Genomic DNA, 19,258 nt, shown 5'->3' on the forward strand with positions numbered 1-19,258 from the left:
AAAGAAGTCTTTAGTTCTTATGTTACACAAGGACAAGTACAATCCCTGGCATTAGACAGGTTAGAGAGCAGTGGATCCCGACCATTCTCCGTTGTCTCTGGGATGTGCCTACCTCTGTAGCATGGAGGCTCATTACAAAGCTAGATATTCTTCTCCCAAAGCCAAGTGAGCGCTGAATTCTGAGCAAGAATATGAGAGAGATGAAACCGTTCTCTCCCACATGGTCTGTAGGGCATGCATTCCCCAAAGTTCTGGGACAATCAAACTCAGTGAATCTACCCAAGTAAACAGATTTGCCCTAGAACGCATGATACACTAAAATATCAAACAATAAAGGACAAATACACAAGCAACAAAAAGATGATTATCTTTTAACAATGCACTAAACATGCCCTTGATAACTACTGCACAGAAAACACTACTTCCTAGTTTTACACCTAATTCCTGGAAAATACTTCAAAATGGCAAATTCGGTGCTGTTCTTAGCGGTATACCAGTAAACCCAGGATACCACACGTGTTGCTGGTACACTTGTGGGGAAGGAGCCCTCATTTTCCACGGCCAAAACCATACTGCTGAAACAAAACAGGGCTATAGCTCATGTTACTGTAATTGGCCATTTCCACTCTCCAGTGACGCAGAGCTGGGGGAAAAATTCCGTCAGAGAGCTCAACTTCATGATGAAGGGTGACTGACAGTGATTGTTGGACCACAGTCAGGAACCACGGAGCCATTTTCTTCTGCGTTGTGTTTGAGACAATTGTTGTGAATGAAAACTAAGCAGGACTACACATCCTTGGCAGATTGATACAAAGAATGAAAGAACTAGGCAGGACCCACATGCGCCACTAAGGTGGAGGAATGGCTGTAGGACTACAGAGAGCAGAACAGAGTCTGGGTGTGAGGGAGGAGCCAGTAAATGAAAAGTCTGAATCACGGCTCAAAAGCTCAGTCTTCCAAACACTGGCCAAGAAAGCGATGCTTTCACAGACAGGCCCTTATGAGCGGCAGGTACCATGTACCTCTAGTACATCCAGTTCACTTTCTGGATAGGGAAGCAGCAAGTTTCTTTGACACACTGCAGATTTTTGTTAATGACACTCGGGTGTAGAAACCGATGCAGCCATTTCCGGCCATTTCCAAGGGACTAACAATCCAATATAGTCTAAAATCACAGTGCTCTATTTTTATTTTAAGCTTGTTTCAGTCCTACCAACCGCCCTTAGACCTGTTACATCTGTTCTTGCTTGTAAATTTTTGTACCAAACATTTCATTATCTGGGTACTTTGTTTTCATATCTGTAATACAAGAAGCACTTAACCTTTCTCAGATGGAACCATTTGAACATATATGCATAATACATACTACACACATAGGCATGTGCAAACCAGATTTTATATAGAAATATGAAACTGTAGAATTAGAAGGGACATAGAGACCATGTGACTAACCTGTCATCTGAAGCAGGAACTTGAACCACAAGATACCAGACCCACCAGGTATATTCTAACTCTCCTGTGCTGGTCTCTTCTGAGCATCCTTCCAGTCCATTCTAGCCTGGCCTCCTTACTCCCCTAGGTTGAGGCCCCAGGGAATTCATCTCCTTAGTTACAATCCTTGTCTCTATTTAGATTACACACACACACACACACACACACACACACACACACAATCCCCAATATCTCTGTTTAAACCTGTTCTCTCACTCCTCATCTTTAGTTCATAACCAAGAATAGGACATTGGACATTTTACCATCACTAAGAGAATGAATTTAATAAAAAACAAAGCCTATTTTCTTCTCCGGAAAAAAAAAAAATCCCAGATATCTGTTTATTGTGGCTGTGCTACTTTGTTCTTTTTTTTTTTTTTTTTTTATAACATTTATTTTTTTTTGAGACAGAGAGAGACAGCATGAACGGAGGAGGGTCAGAGAAAGAGAGAGAGACACAGAATCCGAAACAGGCTCCAGGCTCTGAGCTGTCAGCACAGAGCCTGACACGGGGCTCGAACTCATGGACTGAGAGATCATGACCTGAGCCAAAGTCAGATGCCTAACGAACTGAGCCACCCAGGCACCCCTGTGCTACTTTGTTCTTAATTCAATGTATATAATTTGAATAGATGTTTATTCTCCTCTTATGTCTGTCCCCAAATTCAATGGATTATCCCGTCCTGATTTTGTGGCTTCATATCCATTGTCATGGCCACAAACTTGATCCAGGGCTCAGTCCCTTAATACCTGAACTACTTACCTTCCAAACTCCAGCATCTCCCCTCTCACACACTTCATACAGAGCATCAGTACTCTAAGATTTATCAGAATTACCTAAAATGCCCTTCTCAGATTTCCACAGAATCAAGGAGAACAGATATAAAGACACTATAAACAGTAAAGTGCTTTATAACTATTAGTTGCTTCTCTTTCCCTTTTTCTATTCCTTCCTACTTTATCTTCCAGTCGAGATTCTATCACAGGTTTCAAACCTCTCTGCTCTTCCCTCCTCAGAAGCTGAATCACGCCTGCGTCCTGCCACGCTTTATTCTGTATCATGGACCCTGGTCAGACGTGGTTCCTTGCCATGCAGCACAGTTATCCTGACCTATCCCACTCCAGGACAGACCAAAGCTGTTTTCCCCTTCTGTTCCCAGAATTCCCTCCACCCACCAAACACATCTCTTCCTTCCTTTATAAGGCTGCTCAAGACCAATCCTCTCTTTTCAGGCCCCATACAGATAGCCCAGTTAGTTCTGAATTTTACTAATAACTAAAAACCCTCCAATAAGCTGCTCAATCTATAACTGTTCCAGTTAGGTTTGTTTTGTAGTAGAAAATTGAGGGTGTTGTATAAACATGTGTATGGTAGATGACAACACGTTATGTAAGATTGACTGCACCCTGTACATCAATGGATATGATAAAAACCCCAAAGTTGCCATTTACTAAAGTATATCAGTAGGTCTATTTACTCTAAACCTCTTGTTCTTTATTCCTACTTCATAGGGTGAACCTTATTAAAGTAATATATCGTAGCCTGTTGGTATTCAGCAAACAATAAATGGGAGTCTTCCTATTTCTATATGTGTATATGCCTTTTTTGTACACCTGACAATCTTTTGGCTAATGTTTACAACATGGAATAAAATGGAATTGATTCATGAACTCTGCTTGTGTTTTCTTTCTGAAGATGATTGTTGATTAGTTTAAAAGAAACCAACCAAATAAAACCCTTATGTATTAACTATGGAGCGCAAATAAATTTAAAAAGGTGCTCAAGTTTTACAAGTATTTAAATTTCAAATGAAATCTGAGCTTGACTTACACAGGAAGTCAAGCTCAATAAGCACACTCATGGCAGTAACTTACAACTAGTTTAAATTATAATAGGGAAAAAGAACTGTATGCACAATTCAGAACTTTAAGAATTTTAGAAAATTAAAGAAACACTACTAGAAGGAAAAATCTACCGTACACAATAGGGACATTTAGCCACATGAGGCAGGTTACTTCCCAAATACTACAAGCACCAGGACACACACACACACACACACACACACACAAAATCAAGGCTACTCCAAACCCCTTCATTTGTTTCCCTTTAGGACCTGTTACTTTACATAAATACATCTTTATGCTGTTACTCATAATACACACATGCATATTATATACACACATATATACATACATAAGATGTATATATATGATTTATCCTTTTCCTGGTTGGCATATCTAGCATAGCACTTTCATAATTATTTTAACAGTTCTATGTAAACCTAGCAGCCTAGTTAATAAGAAGGTTAATATAGCCCTGGGTCGAAGGCTTAGCCACTGCTTAGCACTGAACTTAATGACCACTAAAAATAACCTATAACCCAGATTTGACATTTTAAAACAATTCTACTTTCACTTAATATAAACGTGCTTTTAAAAGCACCTAGGACAAATAGAGAGTATGCAAGCATACTTAAATACCAAGATAAAGACAAAAAACTCCTTTTTATACAAATCAGGGTGGAGTGAGGGAGAAAAAGAATAGGGAGGTGTTCTTTCACACAGGAAAAAGCAACCAAGGGGTCCCTAAAATAGACTCAAACATTATTCTGCAGAAGTAAATACCAGAATGGCAACCAAATCCTGACCGGGAACTAAAAGCTCCCCATTCTAATGGTTTGAGGAGTTGCGGATGATGCTGTCAGAGCTGTAAGACTTCTCATTCCAACTCTCTCATCAACTCGCAGCAGAGTACTTCTTATCATCCATACCTGCCTTACAACCATAACAACCTTGAAATGTCAAAGAAACACTTCTCAAGTGAAAGTGCTGTGTTTAGGGACCTGTGCCAGCCCCTGGTGCAGATTCTATGAGGTCTTAAAGTAACACGCAGCTCTCACTGGCTTTTTCCTGAGGTCTTTCATTGTTATCTTCCCAGAATATCCAAGGGGACATATAGGCCTACAATTTTACAGCTGGCAAAGGGCCCAGATTTTGGAAACGGCATTTTTACATGAATAAAGACAAAAAGGAGGCAATATCGTGTTTTTGTTTTGTTTTGTTTTTTAAGGTGGCTGCAATGAATGAAATAGAACATGAGGCTCCCTATTGGGTACATTGCACTGAGCTTGTGGAGAGAAGGGAGGGTCTAATTAAAAAGGTTGAAAAGCAAAGCATTTCTACAAATGCTCCCAGATACCACGACAATCTCTCTGTCCCCAGGTGCCACTACCTTCTTGTACTTTTGTTCTTTTGTTCCCGGCCCACACCAAAGGAAAGTCTTGTAGATATTAGGAGTAAATTAATACAACAGAGATCCAAGGAATGAGAAATAGGAATGGCAAAATCTCTAAAACCAATTTCAAACCCTAACCACACCCTGCTCTGTCAGAGTGACCTCATGCTAAGCCCACTGCCAATGGACTCGTGCAGCAAAGAATAACTTTTTTTTTTTTTTAACTGAAAGAGTAGATCTAAACAGCAAATGTTTGGAGAACACATTTCCTACCACTGTTTCTTGCTTCCTTAGGCTACAGGGCAATATGAAGGCTCTGGAATAAGCAATGGGGTCTTTCCTGATCTGCTCTTAACTTCATATCCCACCTTTTGTCTTCCCCACACCCTGCTCCTTTTAAGAATGGAAAGTACAGCAAACTACAGCAACTATAGTCTTTGAAGCTTTGTTAGGATGCTACCTTCTCTGTATAAAAGGACAACTTTACCTGGCATGGTAGGCTGAATAATGTCCTCCACAAAGATGTCCATGTCCTAATCCCTGGTACTTGTAAATATTTACGTTACATATACAAGGGACTCTGCAGGTATGATTAAGATAAGGATCTTGAGATGGAGAGATTATCCTGGATTATCTGAGTGGACCCAATATAATCACAATGGTCACTAAAGGAAGGAGGCCAGAGGATCAGAGTCAGAAAAGGCCACAAAGCAAGGAACATATGCAGCTTCTAGAAACGCAAAGGGTAAGGAAATGGATTACCCAAAAGAACCTCACTCTATAGACTCGTTTTACGCATCTGACCAACAGAACTGTAGGATAATATGCATTGTTATAAGCCACTATGTTTGTGGCAATTTATTACAGCAGTGATAAGAAACTAATATACCTAGTTCACTCTTATCCTAAATTCAGCTCAGGGACCCTTTCCAATAGGAAGCCTCCTCTGGGAATTCCCACCTCATCTGCCGTCCTTCCTTCACCTCCTCTTGGTTAGCTGTTATTCCTCTTACAAAGCATCTGACATTTACCTTCATAAAGTCTAGTAGTTTAACTGTCAAAAATATTTATTCTGTTTTGTTAACTGGACTGGGATGCTTCCCCTCAACGCCTTAAGTGTAGGGCCCATGTCTTACTCATTTTCTTATTGCCAGTTTATCAATGTATCTGACATAAAGGGGCACTCAAATATTCATGAAAAAATTTTCCAGTAAGTTAGCATGACTCATCCCTTAATGATCAACAGGAGACCAGCCTTCACTTCCTTAGGAGATGATAAAGACATAGATGATAAAGAAATAACTAGTTCATTACCAGGGACTCAGAAATCCTCTGTAAATGGCTCCTTTCTCCTCTAGAAAGGTTCTCAAAATATGATTTGCCCATAGTAAACTCGCTTGAAAGAAGCAATAACCACCCTTTCTAACTCCAGTGAAAAAGTTTATAAAGCTTTCGGTCTTGAGGAGAAACCGAGTATTGGGTTGAGAGGAGGAGAAAGAGAAAACACAAGAACAACTATAGATACATTGGTAATTCTTAAGAAGTTACTGAGGTGAACCGTATTTTCCAAAGATGACCACAGCAGGCTCTCCCACCCCACATGTTCTCCTGCACTGTGACCCTCACAATCCACCATCAAGAGGTAAAATCATTGATTCCCCTTTGCATTTGCGTTGGCCTTAGTGACTCACTTATCGTCAACAGAATGCAGCGGAAACGACACTGATGGCTCTGACACTAGCTCAGAAGACATATTGCAACTTCTATCTCTTTGAATACCTGATCTCTAGATGTTCCTTCCTGGACAGTTCCTCTTGGAAGCCAGCTCTCATGCTCTAAGAACCTCCAGCCACATGGAGTTCTACATGGAGAACTCATGACAGGCTCTACTGAGTTCAGTCTTTGAGTCATCAGAGCCCAGAAGCTAGATACTTGATGAAGAAGCCTCCAAATGAATTCCTACCCCTAGTCATTGGGATCTTCCCTGATGAGGCCCTGGGCACGATGGAGGTGGGACAATCATCCCTGCCTGGCTTCCTGATCCACAGAATCCAGGAACATAATAAGACTATGTTTGGGGTAACTTATTATACACAAGCAATAACTGTAACAGTTAATAAATAGTTCAAAAGAATAATTGCTGTGACTCTGCTTCCTGATCCCTGGAAGATGGACTGGCCAGAGAAGACTTTCAGTGAATCAGATTAGTGTAATTCTTGTCTCATACAGTGAAATACATGCATGCTTTAGAAATGTAGCTCCCCGTTTGAGATCTGAGAAAATACATTGCTTATAGTTCACTGAGAGACAGAACAAAGTACCCTTCCCTCCGTGTTGAAAATTTTTACCAGTGAAGGAATTATCCGGATGGTCTTGTGCTGAATTTATAATCCTATACCCTCAAATGTTCAAGAGGTTAGATTAGACGAGATTAAACTCAGAAGGATGCTGGAAGCACACCAAAATGTCTGCTCTCCTTCCTGCCCAATTTGGCCCATTGTAAATAAAACTTGACAGGCTTTCTTAAATCAACTTAATAATGTGTAGCATGAGTGCTTTCCAGTGCCCGGTAGCTAAACCACATCAGCTTTCTTAAGAAGCCTTCTAGAAAAAGGCCAAAAAAATAATGGCTACTGCCAAGAGTGTTGTGCACTGGAGCACTGGTGGCCTTGAGTGACTCATTTCACAAGGCTCCACCTCTCTATACTAGAAGGGCAGAAGTGGGAAGGAGTTAGGCCTTTAATAACCCAACTCAGGCCTCAGGCTTATTTGTTAAAGCCAGATGCTGTCATTTTGGAAGCAGATGAGAACACAGTTATAATCATTCTGGAATCCTGATGAATTCCAGGTGCACCTCCCAGCAGCCTGGGGGAGCTGGTAGCTCAAAACCCTCCAAGAGTTTTATTACTAGTATCATAGCAGGCTATTCCATTACAGAATCTGTGGGCCTTAGCATCTTTCCCTCTAATTTCAAATGGGAGCATTTTTGCCAGACTTTTGGAGACACTTTCTTAAAAGCAGTTTGTCAAACTTATCAAAGAATAGAATGCAAAAAAGTAGGAAGACTAAGAAAAGTTGGAAAGAGTAAGGTCTAGGTAGAAGACTTCAAGGTTCCTAAGGGAAACTGGATTAAATAGTGCTTATAACTCTAAAGCTGGGGCTAGTTCATGTCCTGCCCATAAGTGTACTTTTATGGCCTAGTGGATCACTAGCTATGGTCCATGGTATTTGGGAGAGAAGAAAAAGCATGATGAGAAACTCAAGAAGTGTTTATGGTGGCTAGGCTTCAAGGGCACACAGCCTGAGTCTAGCCACATTTTAGAAACGCTTGCCCATTTTCCAGGGCTGTTTCTCTAGGCTCCTTGTCAACCCTGTGCCTTTCTCAACATCCTTCCAATCAACCCTTTCTTCTGTACATTAGAGTCAGTTTCTGGTTCATGCAAACAAGACTCTGCACTAATGCAAATACCAACAGAACGACCTTTGCTTCGAAACGTTTTATTTTTTCTGCCTGTCGGGTAGGCCAACTGTTCAAAAACATACATTGCAATGCAACTAAGAAAGTATCGATTCAGACAAGATGGTAATACATCCCTCCACATGGCTAAATTAGCCAGTAAGTGAAAAAGAGATGACTCCTTGTTCTCACCCTGGTCTTCAATTCAGGACCATAAATTTTCATGAGGAGATGTTTCAACACCAAAACCAGATGTATTAATTCCTTTTATTTAGGGGAAAAATTTTAAGAGAAAAGAATTCAAGGAGTACATGGTTGACTGAATGGTTTAGTCTTTACGTACACCTTACACTCACATTTTCAGGAATGTCATAAACCAGGCTTGGAATAAGAATTCATTTATCATCAAATACATTGAGGTGATATATGTGCTTATTCATGGGACCTCCACTCCCATGAAAATCAAGGCCTTGCGTTAATATTCTTCCTGCCATCAGCAATCATTAAATTGGAAGCACCTCCTCTTTTCCTAAAGTATGTACTTCAGACATGTGGCGAAATTCTTGGCAAAACACAGAAAAACAAACTTGTTGAGATTGTGAATTTCAACTGAAATGTGAGAAATTTAAGGAATCACACATAAAAGTCGATCAAAAGCTAAAAGATACCTTCCTTTAATTTACATTTGAATTAATTTGTGGTGGTCAAATAAGACAGAATGGATTTGTTGGCTCAAGAAGTAGAGAGGGAAAACATCCTGCTACATTCTTAAGACACATGGTCTTTAAATTTCCCTTTAGAATCTGGTACCATATTGCAGCAGTATGCTTGGCTGTGCCTTAACAATGATCAAAGCCCAAAGGGACTGGCTTCTCTATTGCACATTACTTTATCTGCAAAACAAGATACTGATGTCTGATGTGGAACCCCACGACTACCTTCCATCAGTCCTCCTGGTGAAAACATGGAAAATCCCTTCATTTTTCTTTCGGAAGTGAATGGAATCCCAACTTACTAAAAGGGATAAAAAAGCTTTAAAAACAATCTTCTTGAAGGTAAAGACTTTTTGTTGGCCCTACTCCCTAGTATCCTACCTAGTACCTGCTATGGTACTCTCTCTCTGCCATGATCAGCTCAATACAGATTACTCTCACCCAAACCCTATCTGCACAAGCATCTGAAATCTTAAGTACAACTTTTCCTGATCAGGAACAGCTGCCTCTCACATCTCCCTAAACCCAGAAGATTCCACTGACATTTTTGCCAAAATGATTAAAGAATACACTATTAAATGTGATGTATGAGAAAATAAATTCCCTCACATAAAATAGGAGAAAAGAGAAAAGGAAGAAATTTAAAAGACTCTGGGCTGACAATGGCATTACATTAAAAACAAACAAACAAAAAAAGGATCAATACAAATATGCTTTTCACCCTAAGACTGAACAGATAAATGGGTTGATGCTCTTTTGACATGGACACCTCCTTGAGGTTAATGCATGCCAAGAAGACACAGAGAACATGGCTCTTGTCCCTTTTCTTCCCTCATGGCATTGTTTCTCTAACATGCAAATGCCTGTCCAAGAAGAATCAATCTTAAACACCATCATTTATATAAGTAACTACAGAAATGAGGCAGATTCTGGTCAAAGCTTTTAAAATTCTAAGTCAAAACAAGGGTGCCTGGGTGGCTCAGTCAGTTAAGCGTCCAACTTTGGCTCAGGTCATGATCTCGCGGTCCGTGAGTTTGAGCCCCGCATCAGGCTCTGTGCTGACAGTTCAGAGCCTGGAGCCTGTTACGGGTTCTGTGTCTCCCTCTCTCTCTGACCCTCCCCTGTTCATGCTCTGTCTCTCTCTGTCTCAAAAATAAATAAATGTTAAAAAAAAAAATAAATAAATAAATAAATAAAATAAAATAAAAAAATAAATAAAATAAAATAAAATAAAATAAAATAAAATAAAATGGAAGTTCAGAATCAGGAGCACCAAATCATGGTCCTGGCTCTGCCACTCATCTAGCTATGTGACCATGGACAAACAAAATGTATTTGGAATTTCAGTTTTGTCTTCTAGAACATGTAGACATTAATACTTGTCTCATATATTCTCACAGAACCACGTGATTACATGTGTGCACCTAGGCATAGCACCTGCCATAGAGTAGGTCTTCAATAAATACTAGCAGGGTTTTATTCCAGAGGCTCCCAGGAAAAGACGAGCAAGAGTCTGTAAGTCCCTCTTAAATCTGATTCTAATCCAGGAGCATCTGGAATCAAATGGGACTGCCAGGATAAGCCACAATTTGGCTGACAGTCTTACTGAAGCCTGAGCTCCAAGTGCCTTTACTTATTTTTGTAATATCCCACCTCAAAGTAGCCTCAGATGTTAGGCACATACAAGGGGAGCCAACAGGCACTCTTTGGGGCCATGTAACCCTGCACTCTACCACCCAGTGATTATTTCAGTCATGATGTCTTGATACCGTGGGCCACAATCCTTGGTATCATATTATCTGTGTGCAACTGTTTCTTCTGTAGTCCTTTTAGTTTCCATTTTCAACCATGCAAGTCCCAGGGTTTACCGTTTGCCTAGCAAAGGATCACCTGGTTAAGATTACAAACTGCTAAAATCAGTGTGTGTATTTATTTGAGAGGTTTCTGGTGGCATTCAGCACGGCAATGATAATGTATGTGATTTGGGGAAAATAGCTACGATTGAAGAGTTCATAAAATGTACACGGTGGGTGCTCAAGTATCAACCATAATGAAAACCACAGACGTTTAACAAAACATGTTTGCAAACTGTTTGCAAACTGGCAATTCCATGTTCTCCAAATGGAAATAGATCCTGCAAATAGTTTTTAACTTTTCTTGGAAATGAGATATCAAAGAAAGTTTAATGCATCCATTTAAGATATTTAGACTAAGTTCACTACTTCTCCCTCAGTGACGTCTTAGAAAATTAACTAGTCTACCCTGTAGGCCCCAAAATAAATAAAAAGGTAAACCATGGTAATCACCACTTATTGTGGTGATCATTTCACAACATAGCTCATAATAAAACATACACACAGAAAATGTAAATCATTCTATTTAAAGATGTCCAAATATGTTTGTGTGAGCGAACTCCCAAGTATCCTACCTCCTTAAAGTTGTCAAATGCTGATAAAATGATTTCATGCCCGCCTCTGACAAGACAAACAGCTGCCAACAGTTCTAAGACAAGGGCTTTTGTTCTGTCGAAACAAGAAGAAACAAGCAAAAAAATAAAAAATAAAAAATAAAAAAAATCAGTGAAGTAACATGATGAATCAACTCTCCTTTCCTTCCAAAATGGCTATGATAATAAAATAATTTGTTCATGTATGTTTCTTAAACTTTTACTAAGGTATATTTATATTAAAGTACATTTTTAAACTTTTACTAACTTCTATGTATGTGATTTATCTGAGGTACCAAAGTTGGAAGGAATGTTTCCCACTCCCAACATTCGAATTAAAATGACTCAATAATGAAAATTAATTCTGGGAAAGATTAGTCTTTCACTTCTAACAGTGGGTGACTCAGTATGATATGTTTGAAAAAGTTTTATTGATAAGCTAAAGACCATTGGGAACTTGAGAATATTCAGAAAAACAACCCACTGGTTAAATACCTTCTCTGGTTTTAGAGTCAGAGAAGTAACATTTGCCCCCCAAATTCAAAATCTACTGAAATTAATGTCCTATATTTCAAATCTGCTAATTGACAGATGGCGCCATAAAGATCCCCTGTGACAATGCAAGTTTTTGTCACCACTTCTTTATATGTAGGAGATCTGAAAGGAGCTGGATTACAGCGGTACTAATACAAGAATATTTTCTCTGACTAAAGAAAAAAACTAAAATGCCATCTGAAGTATTTTTAGAAAGAAACCCTTGGCAATACAGTCTAAGTTGTCAAATACAACATCAAGAAGAGCATTGTTTTATTCATAAGATCACTTCTGTATTTTTTTTTTTTTTCCTGGAAAAAAGCTATTGCCAACCACTAAATAAAGACCGGCCTGATATCCACAATGTCAATTACTTTAAGAAAAATGAATAACAGCTTCCCTGTAATAGTTGGCAGGGACAAAGAAGCAAGAAAACCCAGATTTCCTAATAAACTTAGGAAGCAATTGTAAATTTGCAAAAACTATTAATTAGGGGAAGTTTGAAATAATATTCAACATTTAAATAGGACTTTACAGTTTGCAATTCATTCCATGTCAGAAAGGATCTCATTTGAAATCAGAATTTTTGGTGGCATTAACCAGTGTTTCGATATATGGTCCATGCAGAGGTATCTGGTGAAGGGAGTAAGACTTGTGAAATGCGGAATCCCTCACCAAAATGGAAAACACATTATAGTAACTAAAATAAACTGATGAAAACAGGCTTCTAGGGATAATATGGGATGTGAATAATATGGCACTGGCTTTTAGAGGCAAGGGAGTAGAAGAAGCAATCCACGTGCACAGTTATTTTTGTTTTGTGTTTCTTTTTTTGTCTGGTAATAAAAACTACACATGTAAAGGCTGCCAAGTAAAGTGTAGACAAGGAAGAGTGGTTGCAGTTAGCTTTCAGCAGTAAGTGGTGTAGCTAAGTCTGTATGGAGGCTCTCCTGGCCCTAGTTCTAACAACCAGGCAAACTCATGCTCTCTACCAGATCTGGCAAAATTTGCAAGGATGCTAAAAACCAGGCCTAAAAACCAGAGAGAAGTGAAAGCTTGAAGAGAACAGTGAAGGGGTAATGTCTCCAGGTGCTCAACTCCACCACATGTACAACTGTAACTTCGCTGAGAAGAGAAGTCTACACAGCCAAGGAGTGTACTGGCAATCTTAATCCAAAGAGGTACATTTGAAAGTTTCCAAACTCTAACCTGGCTAGATGTTGACCAGCCCTCTGCTTCTGTTAGGTAGATTTATACTTGAGCAATTACAAAGTAAGCTTACCTTGGATTCTTGTTGTTCAAGCTCAGTGCGATCTCATTGACAGCATGTGGATGAGACATGACCATGTTGAAGCCATACTGAAATTAATGTGAAATAGAGCATTAGAGAGAGTCAGCTTAGGGGGGGGACTGTCCATAGTGATTTGAAAAAAATAAGGAGAACTTGAAAATTCTACCTAAGGTAATTTATAGCATCACAAATGCATTTATGTTTCTGGCACAACAGTGCCTGAATGTATTTCTCTATGAAAAATTTCAGGAATCATGCTATTATCAAGAGACCATATTCTCATTCTTTATGACTGAACTATGTGTTTCCCTTTATTAAAATGTTGAAAAGGCTCCAGTCCAGTGATTCTCAATCTGGCTGCTCATCAAGATCATGTGGAAGAGGAAGAGTAAAAAACAAAACAAAACAAAACAAAGCAAAAAAACATAACACTGATTTTCCAGGATACACCTCAGGTCAATATACTTTGGCAGGCGAGAATTTTACCACTGAACCACCAATGCAATATACTTTGAATCTCAAGGATCTGAACATTTTTTAAGCTGACTTCTCTATGCAGTCAGGATTGACAACCACTGCTTCACATCCCTTCTCTGGGCAATGGCTATCAGGACCAAAGCCTAGGAAGACTTGTCTTATCCTGAGGCATGTTAATTAAAGGAAGTAACAAGTTCAACAACAGGCTCCAGAATCACTCTTGGTTCTGCTGATTTGAGGAATCATTCCTTCTCCTCCAAGCTCACTCTCAGTTCGTGACTTTATTTCTCATTACCCAGAGAAAATATAAGGCATCAGAAAAAAAAAAAATCTTCTAAAAGCTCCCAACCCAATATCCATCCACCCACAGATCCACCACTTGCCTCCTCACCTTTTCCTGAAGAGGAACCCTCCTGGGCTCCAATCCAAGGCCACTCCCTCCAGCTAAGTCTTTGATACCCTTCCCAAGAAGAGCCTAGGCTCCAGCAATTCTCCCAGCCCTCATCATTATTTCTCCCTGATTCCTTAGCATAAAAACTCAACTTAAACAGTAACAACAACAGCAAAATCCCTCTTGACCCTACAACCTGTGTCTACCTGCTGCCTTGTTTCTCTGCTAACATGGACCGCATAACTCCAAGCACTCAGTCTCCTCCTACTGACGTCTCTTGCAATCACTTTAAGTTTTTATGTATTTATTTTGAGAGAGAGAGAGAGTGAGTGGGAGGGGCAGAGAGAGAGGGAGGGAGAGAGAATCCCAAGCAGGCTCCGCACTGTCAGCATGGAGCTCGATGTGGGGTTGGAACCCACGAATCGCAAGACCATGACCTGAACCTAAGTCGGACACTTACCGACTGAGGCACCCAGGCACCCTGCAATCATTTTAATCAGGCATATCATCCCCACCTCTCCAATGAAACTGTTCATCCCAGAAATGCCAATGACCCACACTTTGCCAAGCCCATGGCCAATTCTCAGGGCTCATCTTGACACAGCAGCAGCACTGGTCACAGCTGAGCACTCTTTTCTCCTTCAAACACTTCCTCTACTTGGCTCCTACCTCCCTGTCTACTCCTCAGTCTCTCTAGGTTTTCCTCATGTCTCTGACATTTAAACAGAATGCCTCAGGGTTCATATTTTGGATCTCTTTGCTTCTCTGTCTACCCCTGTTGATCTCATGCACTCCCCTGGCTTTAAACACCATCAATTAAATCCCAAATTTTTAACTCCAGCTCAGACTTCTGCCTTGAATTCCAGACTGACATATCCAACCACTTATTTAAGATCTCTATGTGGACGACTACAGACATTTTTATTATTATTATTCTTTATTTACTCTTGAGAGATAGCGAGACAGAGCATGAGTTGGGGAGGAACAGAGAGAGGGGGAGACACAGAATCTGAAGTGGGATCCAGGCTCTGAGCTGTCAGCACAGAGCCCGACAAGAGGCTTAAACTCAAGAACCACAAGATCATGACCTGAGCCAAAGTTGGACACTTAACCGACTGAGCCATCCAAGTGCCCCGACTACAGACATCTTAAAGGTAACATCCCTGAAACTTCGTTCTTAATCTAGTCTCCCAAATCCTGTAGCCTCCCCCATCTTAGTAAGGGCTCAAGACAAACACTTCAAGGCCCCCCCCCACTCCTTACCACATATCCAAGTTGTCTTTACCATGAAAAGAAAACCAGAATCCGGCCACCTGTCATCATCTTTGCTCCTATAATCCTGGCCCATACCACCATCAACACTCACCTAAAACTAATGCAGCAACCTTCTAAATGGTCTACCTCCTTTCGTCTTTGGCCCCCAAGGTCAATCCTAAACACAGAAGCTAGAATGTCATGCTAAAATCAAGTATCAGATCATGTCACATTTTCCCTCAGAACTGTTCAATAGCTTTCCACTCACAGTAAAGACTATATCCTTTCACTGGCTTATAAAGCCCTCCACAGTCAGGACCCCATGTTAACTTCAGATTTCATCTACCTCTCTTCTCCTTCTTACTTATTCTGATGCAGCCAACCTGGCCTCCTTCTTGGGCTTGGAGCACATCAGGCTTATTCCTGCCCCATGGCCTTTGCAGTCATCCTTTCTGCTACCTAGAATCTTCTTTCCCTAAAATCTCTCACCTTGTTTCCTTCTTCAAACTGCTACTGTGAAAAATTGCTACTTCTCCAGGACACTTTCCCAGTTGGCCTCATTAAAACTGAACACACACTTTCATCACTTCCCATTCTTATTTCCTGACTAGTTTTTTCACAGTATTAGTAACATTGCTCTGGAGCCCGTGTCCCTGGATTTAAATCTGATTCTACCACTTGCTGGCTAATTAAGTAAAACTTCATTTCTCTGTGTCTCAGTTTCCTTATCAGTAAAATGGGGATAGTAGTATTACTAATGTCATAGGACTGTTATAAGCTTTAAATTAAGTACCAGGCTTAAAAGCACTGGTCCTCTTAGGAAACACTCTAAGTGTGAGCTTTTGTTTCATCTCATCATCATTACTGTTATTTCCAACACTGCATGTTTTACCAATTTATTTATCACATGTCACCCCTTTCATTAGAAAGTAAGTTCCCTGGGGCATTTATTCCCTCTGCCCAGAAGAGGGTCTTTCTGGCAATGCTCAAAAAATATTGACTGACAGAAAAAATAAAATGCACGTTCTCCCTCTTCAATTCAGCACCCTTATGTTGGGCTTAAATTCTAATACCTTCTACCTACATGTTTACCTTCCACTTCTGCTTAGACCCACCTTTAGCATCCCTACCCATGGATATCAAATCCTATTTTTATATTTGAATTACGTTTCTCTGATTCTTACTCCTGGTTCCACTTACCTAACTTAAACCCTATCGGGCGCCAACTTCCACTTTGTTGTTAAAGTTAATCCAATTCACACGTTAAGCTGTCTCTCTCCCTGTTATGTTGGGGATAACTTGCATCACCATCACCTGGAGAAGGATCTGCCCTTTCAACAAGAATCCTCCAGGCACTTCTAAAGATTAAGAACCACTAAGCCCAACAGACAGTAACTGCAACTTCTCACCTTTTTACCATATAACCCTTTGAGAACCACTGACCAATGTTAAGAGTCTATTCACTCCTAATGTTTTTTTTTTAATTTTTTATGTTTATTTATTTATTTGGAGAGAAAGAGACAGAGAGAGAGTACATGCACACACAAGCAGAGGAAGGGAAGAGGGAGAGAGAACCCCAAGCAGGCTCCGCACTGTCAGCACAGAGCCTTATGTGGGGCTCAAACCCACAAACCATGAGATCATGACCTGAGCCGAAATCAAGAGTTGGAGGCTCAACTGACTGAGCCACCCAGACATCCCTCACTCCTAACATTCTAAAGTTGGTCCATTATTGCCCACAATCAGTGGCTTATTCTGTCATATGTGGTCACAAACATTCACCAACTCATCTAAACAAGTTTATGACCGTAGGAGGAAAACATCTTCCCTCCAAGTACATCATAAAGGATAAATGCTAACTAAAATATAAAGGCAGTGAGTTAAATCTTGAGCATTAAAATGAACCAGACCCTTTTTTCAGTTGAATTGCATTAAATCCTGACATTTATTTCAAAGAGAAATACAAAGAAACCAAAGAGGACAAGATCTGAATCTGACAGATTTTTCAGATTTTTTGAAGAATCAGAACACAAACATACCTGGTAATTCATGATGGCACGTAAACACATGATACAGACATGCACGTCGTCTTTCTTACTCACTAATCTTGAATTTTTCAGGGTTCTTCTGCTTGGCAAAGTATTATATCTACAAATAAAAAGGGAAACTTCCATGAAACTACAGGTTACCTTCTTAGCACAGACACAGCCACTTAAAAAATGGAAACTGTTCTCTATCTTTATCTGCACCTAAGTGAGGATTACAGGCTGAAACCACCACCACAAATCCATCACCACAAAGCTATTTCCGGGGACTGCAAAGCCTACACGATTCTGTGTACTGGTCACCATCGCATCAAGCCAGATACCATGGACAATGAAACTCAACTTCACTCACAGCACATCAGATTGCACAGGAGATCCGCCGACAACCCCAGGCTCCCAATCAGGAAGCCAAGCTAGATTCGCAGAGGTGATCTCAAACAGCATGCATGCAGACTGCATTTGCAAACAAGCGAAGGGGTGAAGCCTTAGCTTATACCTAGACTGCCAGTCATCTGCCCCCAGTTTAACTGCACCTTCCCATTACTGCTCTCAGGACTCCCTGTTAGAGGAGTTTAAGGCTAGGCAAGGTCGTACATTACCAGCTTTGATATCAGCTTGTGATGTTAGACTTTAACTGTACCCAAGACCTTAACAGTATACAAATGCCTCGACAGCCTGATCCCTCACCCAAAGCCCGGTATGGAAGCTGAAGCTTACATAGAAATGGGTTGGCATGTCGCACGGTGAAGAGGTTTCAATGTTAAAACTCATTCTAGAGATCCTACATTGCTAAGCCTCAGTTCCCCTGTCTAGAGATTCAGCAGAGGCTGCACGTAGTAACGAAGCGGCAAGGTAAACACAGTGCTAGCGGACAAGCTAACAACGCCAAGAGCGTCAATGTGAGCTTTAGTCAGTGCCCCTAAATACAGCTTTCTCTGCAACTCCAAGACCAACATAAAAGCGAATTTCAAAAATTGTCAACTACTCTCCCATAGAGTCAATGACAGAAGTGATCTATAAAACATCAGCCCGAGGCCTTCCTTCTTCCTGAACTAATTAAAAAATTTAAAGGAAGTTATGATTAACGTTAACTGCTTTCAGAAGTCCCACAGGTGCAGGCTATGAGTTGAACACTGAACCGGCAGGTCTGTCTGAAGCTATCCAGCTGAGCAGCCCTTTTAAGTCACTTTCTATTCAAAAACTATCAAACAGAGGACAATTTTTTTTTTCACATAAGCCTACTAATGAGCCAAATAAATTGGTGAAAAGCACTTCAATACATCAACTTGCCTCCGTATACCTGAATGGATAAAATAGTTTGCTGATGGAAGTCTTAAGAAGAATGCTTTACTCAAGGGCTTTCCTGCTTTATTCACACTTAGAAATAAAAATGCAGCATGGAAGTTGGCCTAACAATTCACTTCTGAATGCAAAAACAAAGCTAAGGAAACAAATTCAGACTCGCGTGATTGTAAGGACACTTTCAACCTCTAAAATACACTTGCAAAATGTGTCCCTTCACCATAGCCCCAGCCTGAGCATGTCTGCTAACACACTTTATGGAGGTCTCACAGACATTGGTGTCTCTTTAAATAACAGCCATGCAGCCAACCTGACCCAAATGTCTGTGGTCTTCCTGGTCTCTTTCAGAAATTCTTTCCCCTCCTCTTTCTGAATTTATTTTAACCTGTTTTTGCATTTCTTTATTGGCGTCACCTGTCAAGTATATCATAGCTGATGAGAGAGATGGTTGGCATTTTTAATTGAACGCAGTGGCTACCAGAGCACAATGAAGTTATCTGTGATTAAGTTGGAAAAAGAAAAAAGGTGACTTTCAAGGGAATCAAACATCCTTTACTAAATTATATTTACGTGCAGCAATGACTACAGGAGATTCACTGACCAAAGCAAGGGACTCTTTAAG

General features: G+C 40.3%; 1 protein-coding gene across 10 annotated transcripts in view; it reads right to left on the bottom strand.

Moving 5' to 3' along the window:
* The window catches only part of FMNL2 (formin like 2), a 313,662-nt gene that overhangs the window by 50,742 nt on the left and 243,662 nt on the right, over positions 1–19,258 (bottom strand). For all 10 annotated transcript variants that reach the window (XM_060626583.3, XM_060626587.3, XM_060626580.3 and 7 more), the window contains 3 exons: positions 17,329–17,437; positions 13,159–13,235; positions 11,325–11,418 (listed from right to left, as the gene is read on the bottom strand). In XM_060626583.3, coding sequence (XP_060482566.1) covers positions 11,325–11,418; positions 13,159–13,235; positions 17,329–17,437 — 280 coding nt within the window. The remainder of the gene's footprint in view (positions 1–11,324; positions 11,419–13,158; positions 13,236–17,328; positions 17,438–19,258) is intronic.

The sequence above is a fragment of the Panthera onca genome, chromosome C1 (genome assembly GCF_046562875.1).
Source record: "Panthera onca isolate mPanOnc1 chromosome C1, mPanOnc1 haplotype 2, whole genome shotgun sequence".
In the NCBI taxonomy this organism is placed as follows: domain Eukaryota; kingdom Metazoa; phylum Chordata; class Mammalia; order Carnivora; family Felidae; genus Panthera; species Panthera onca.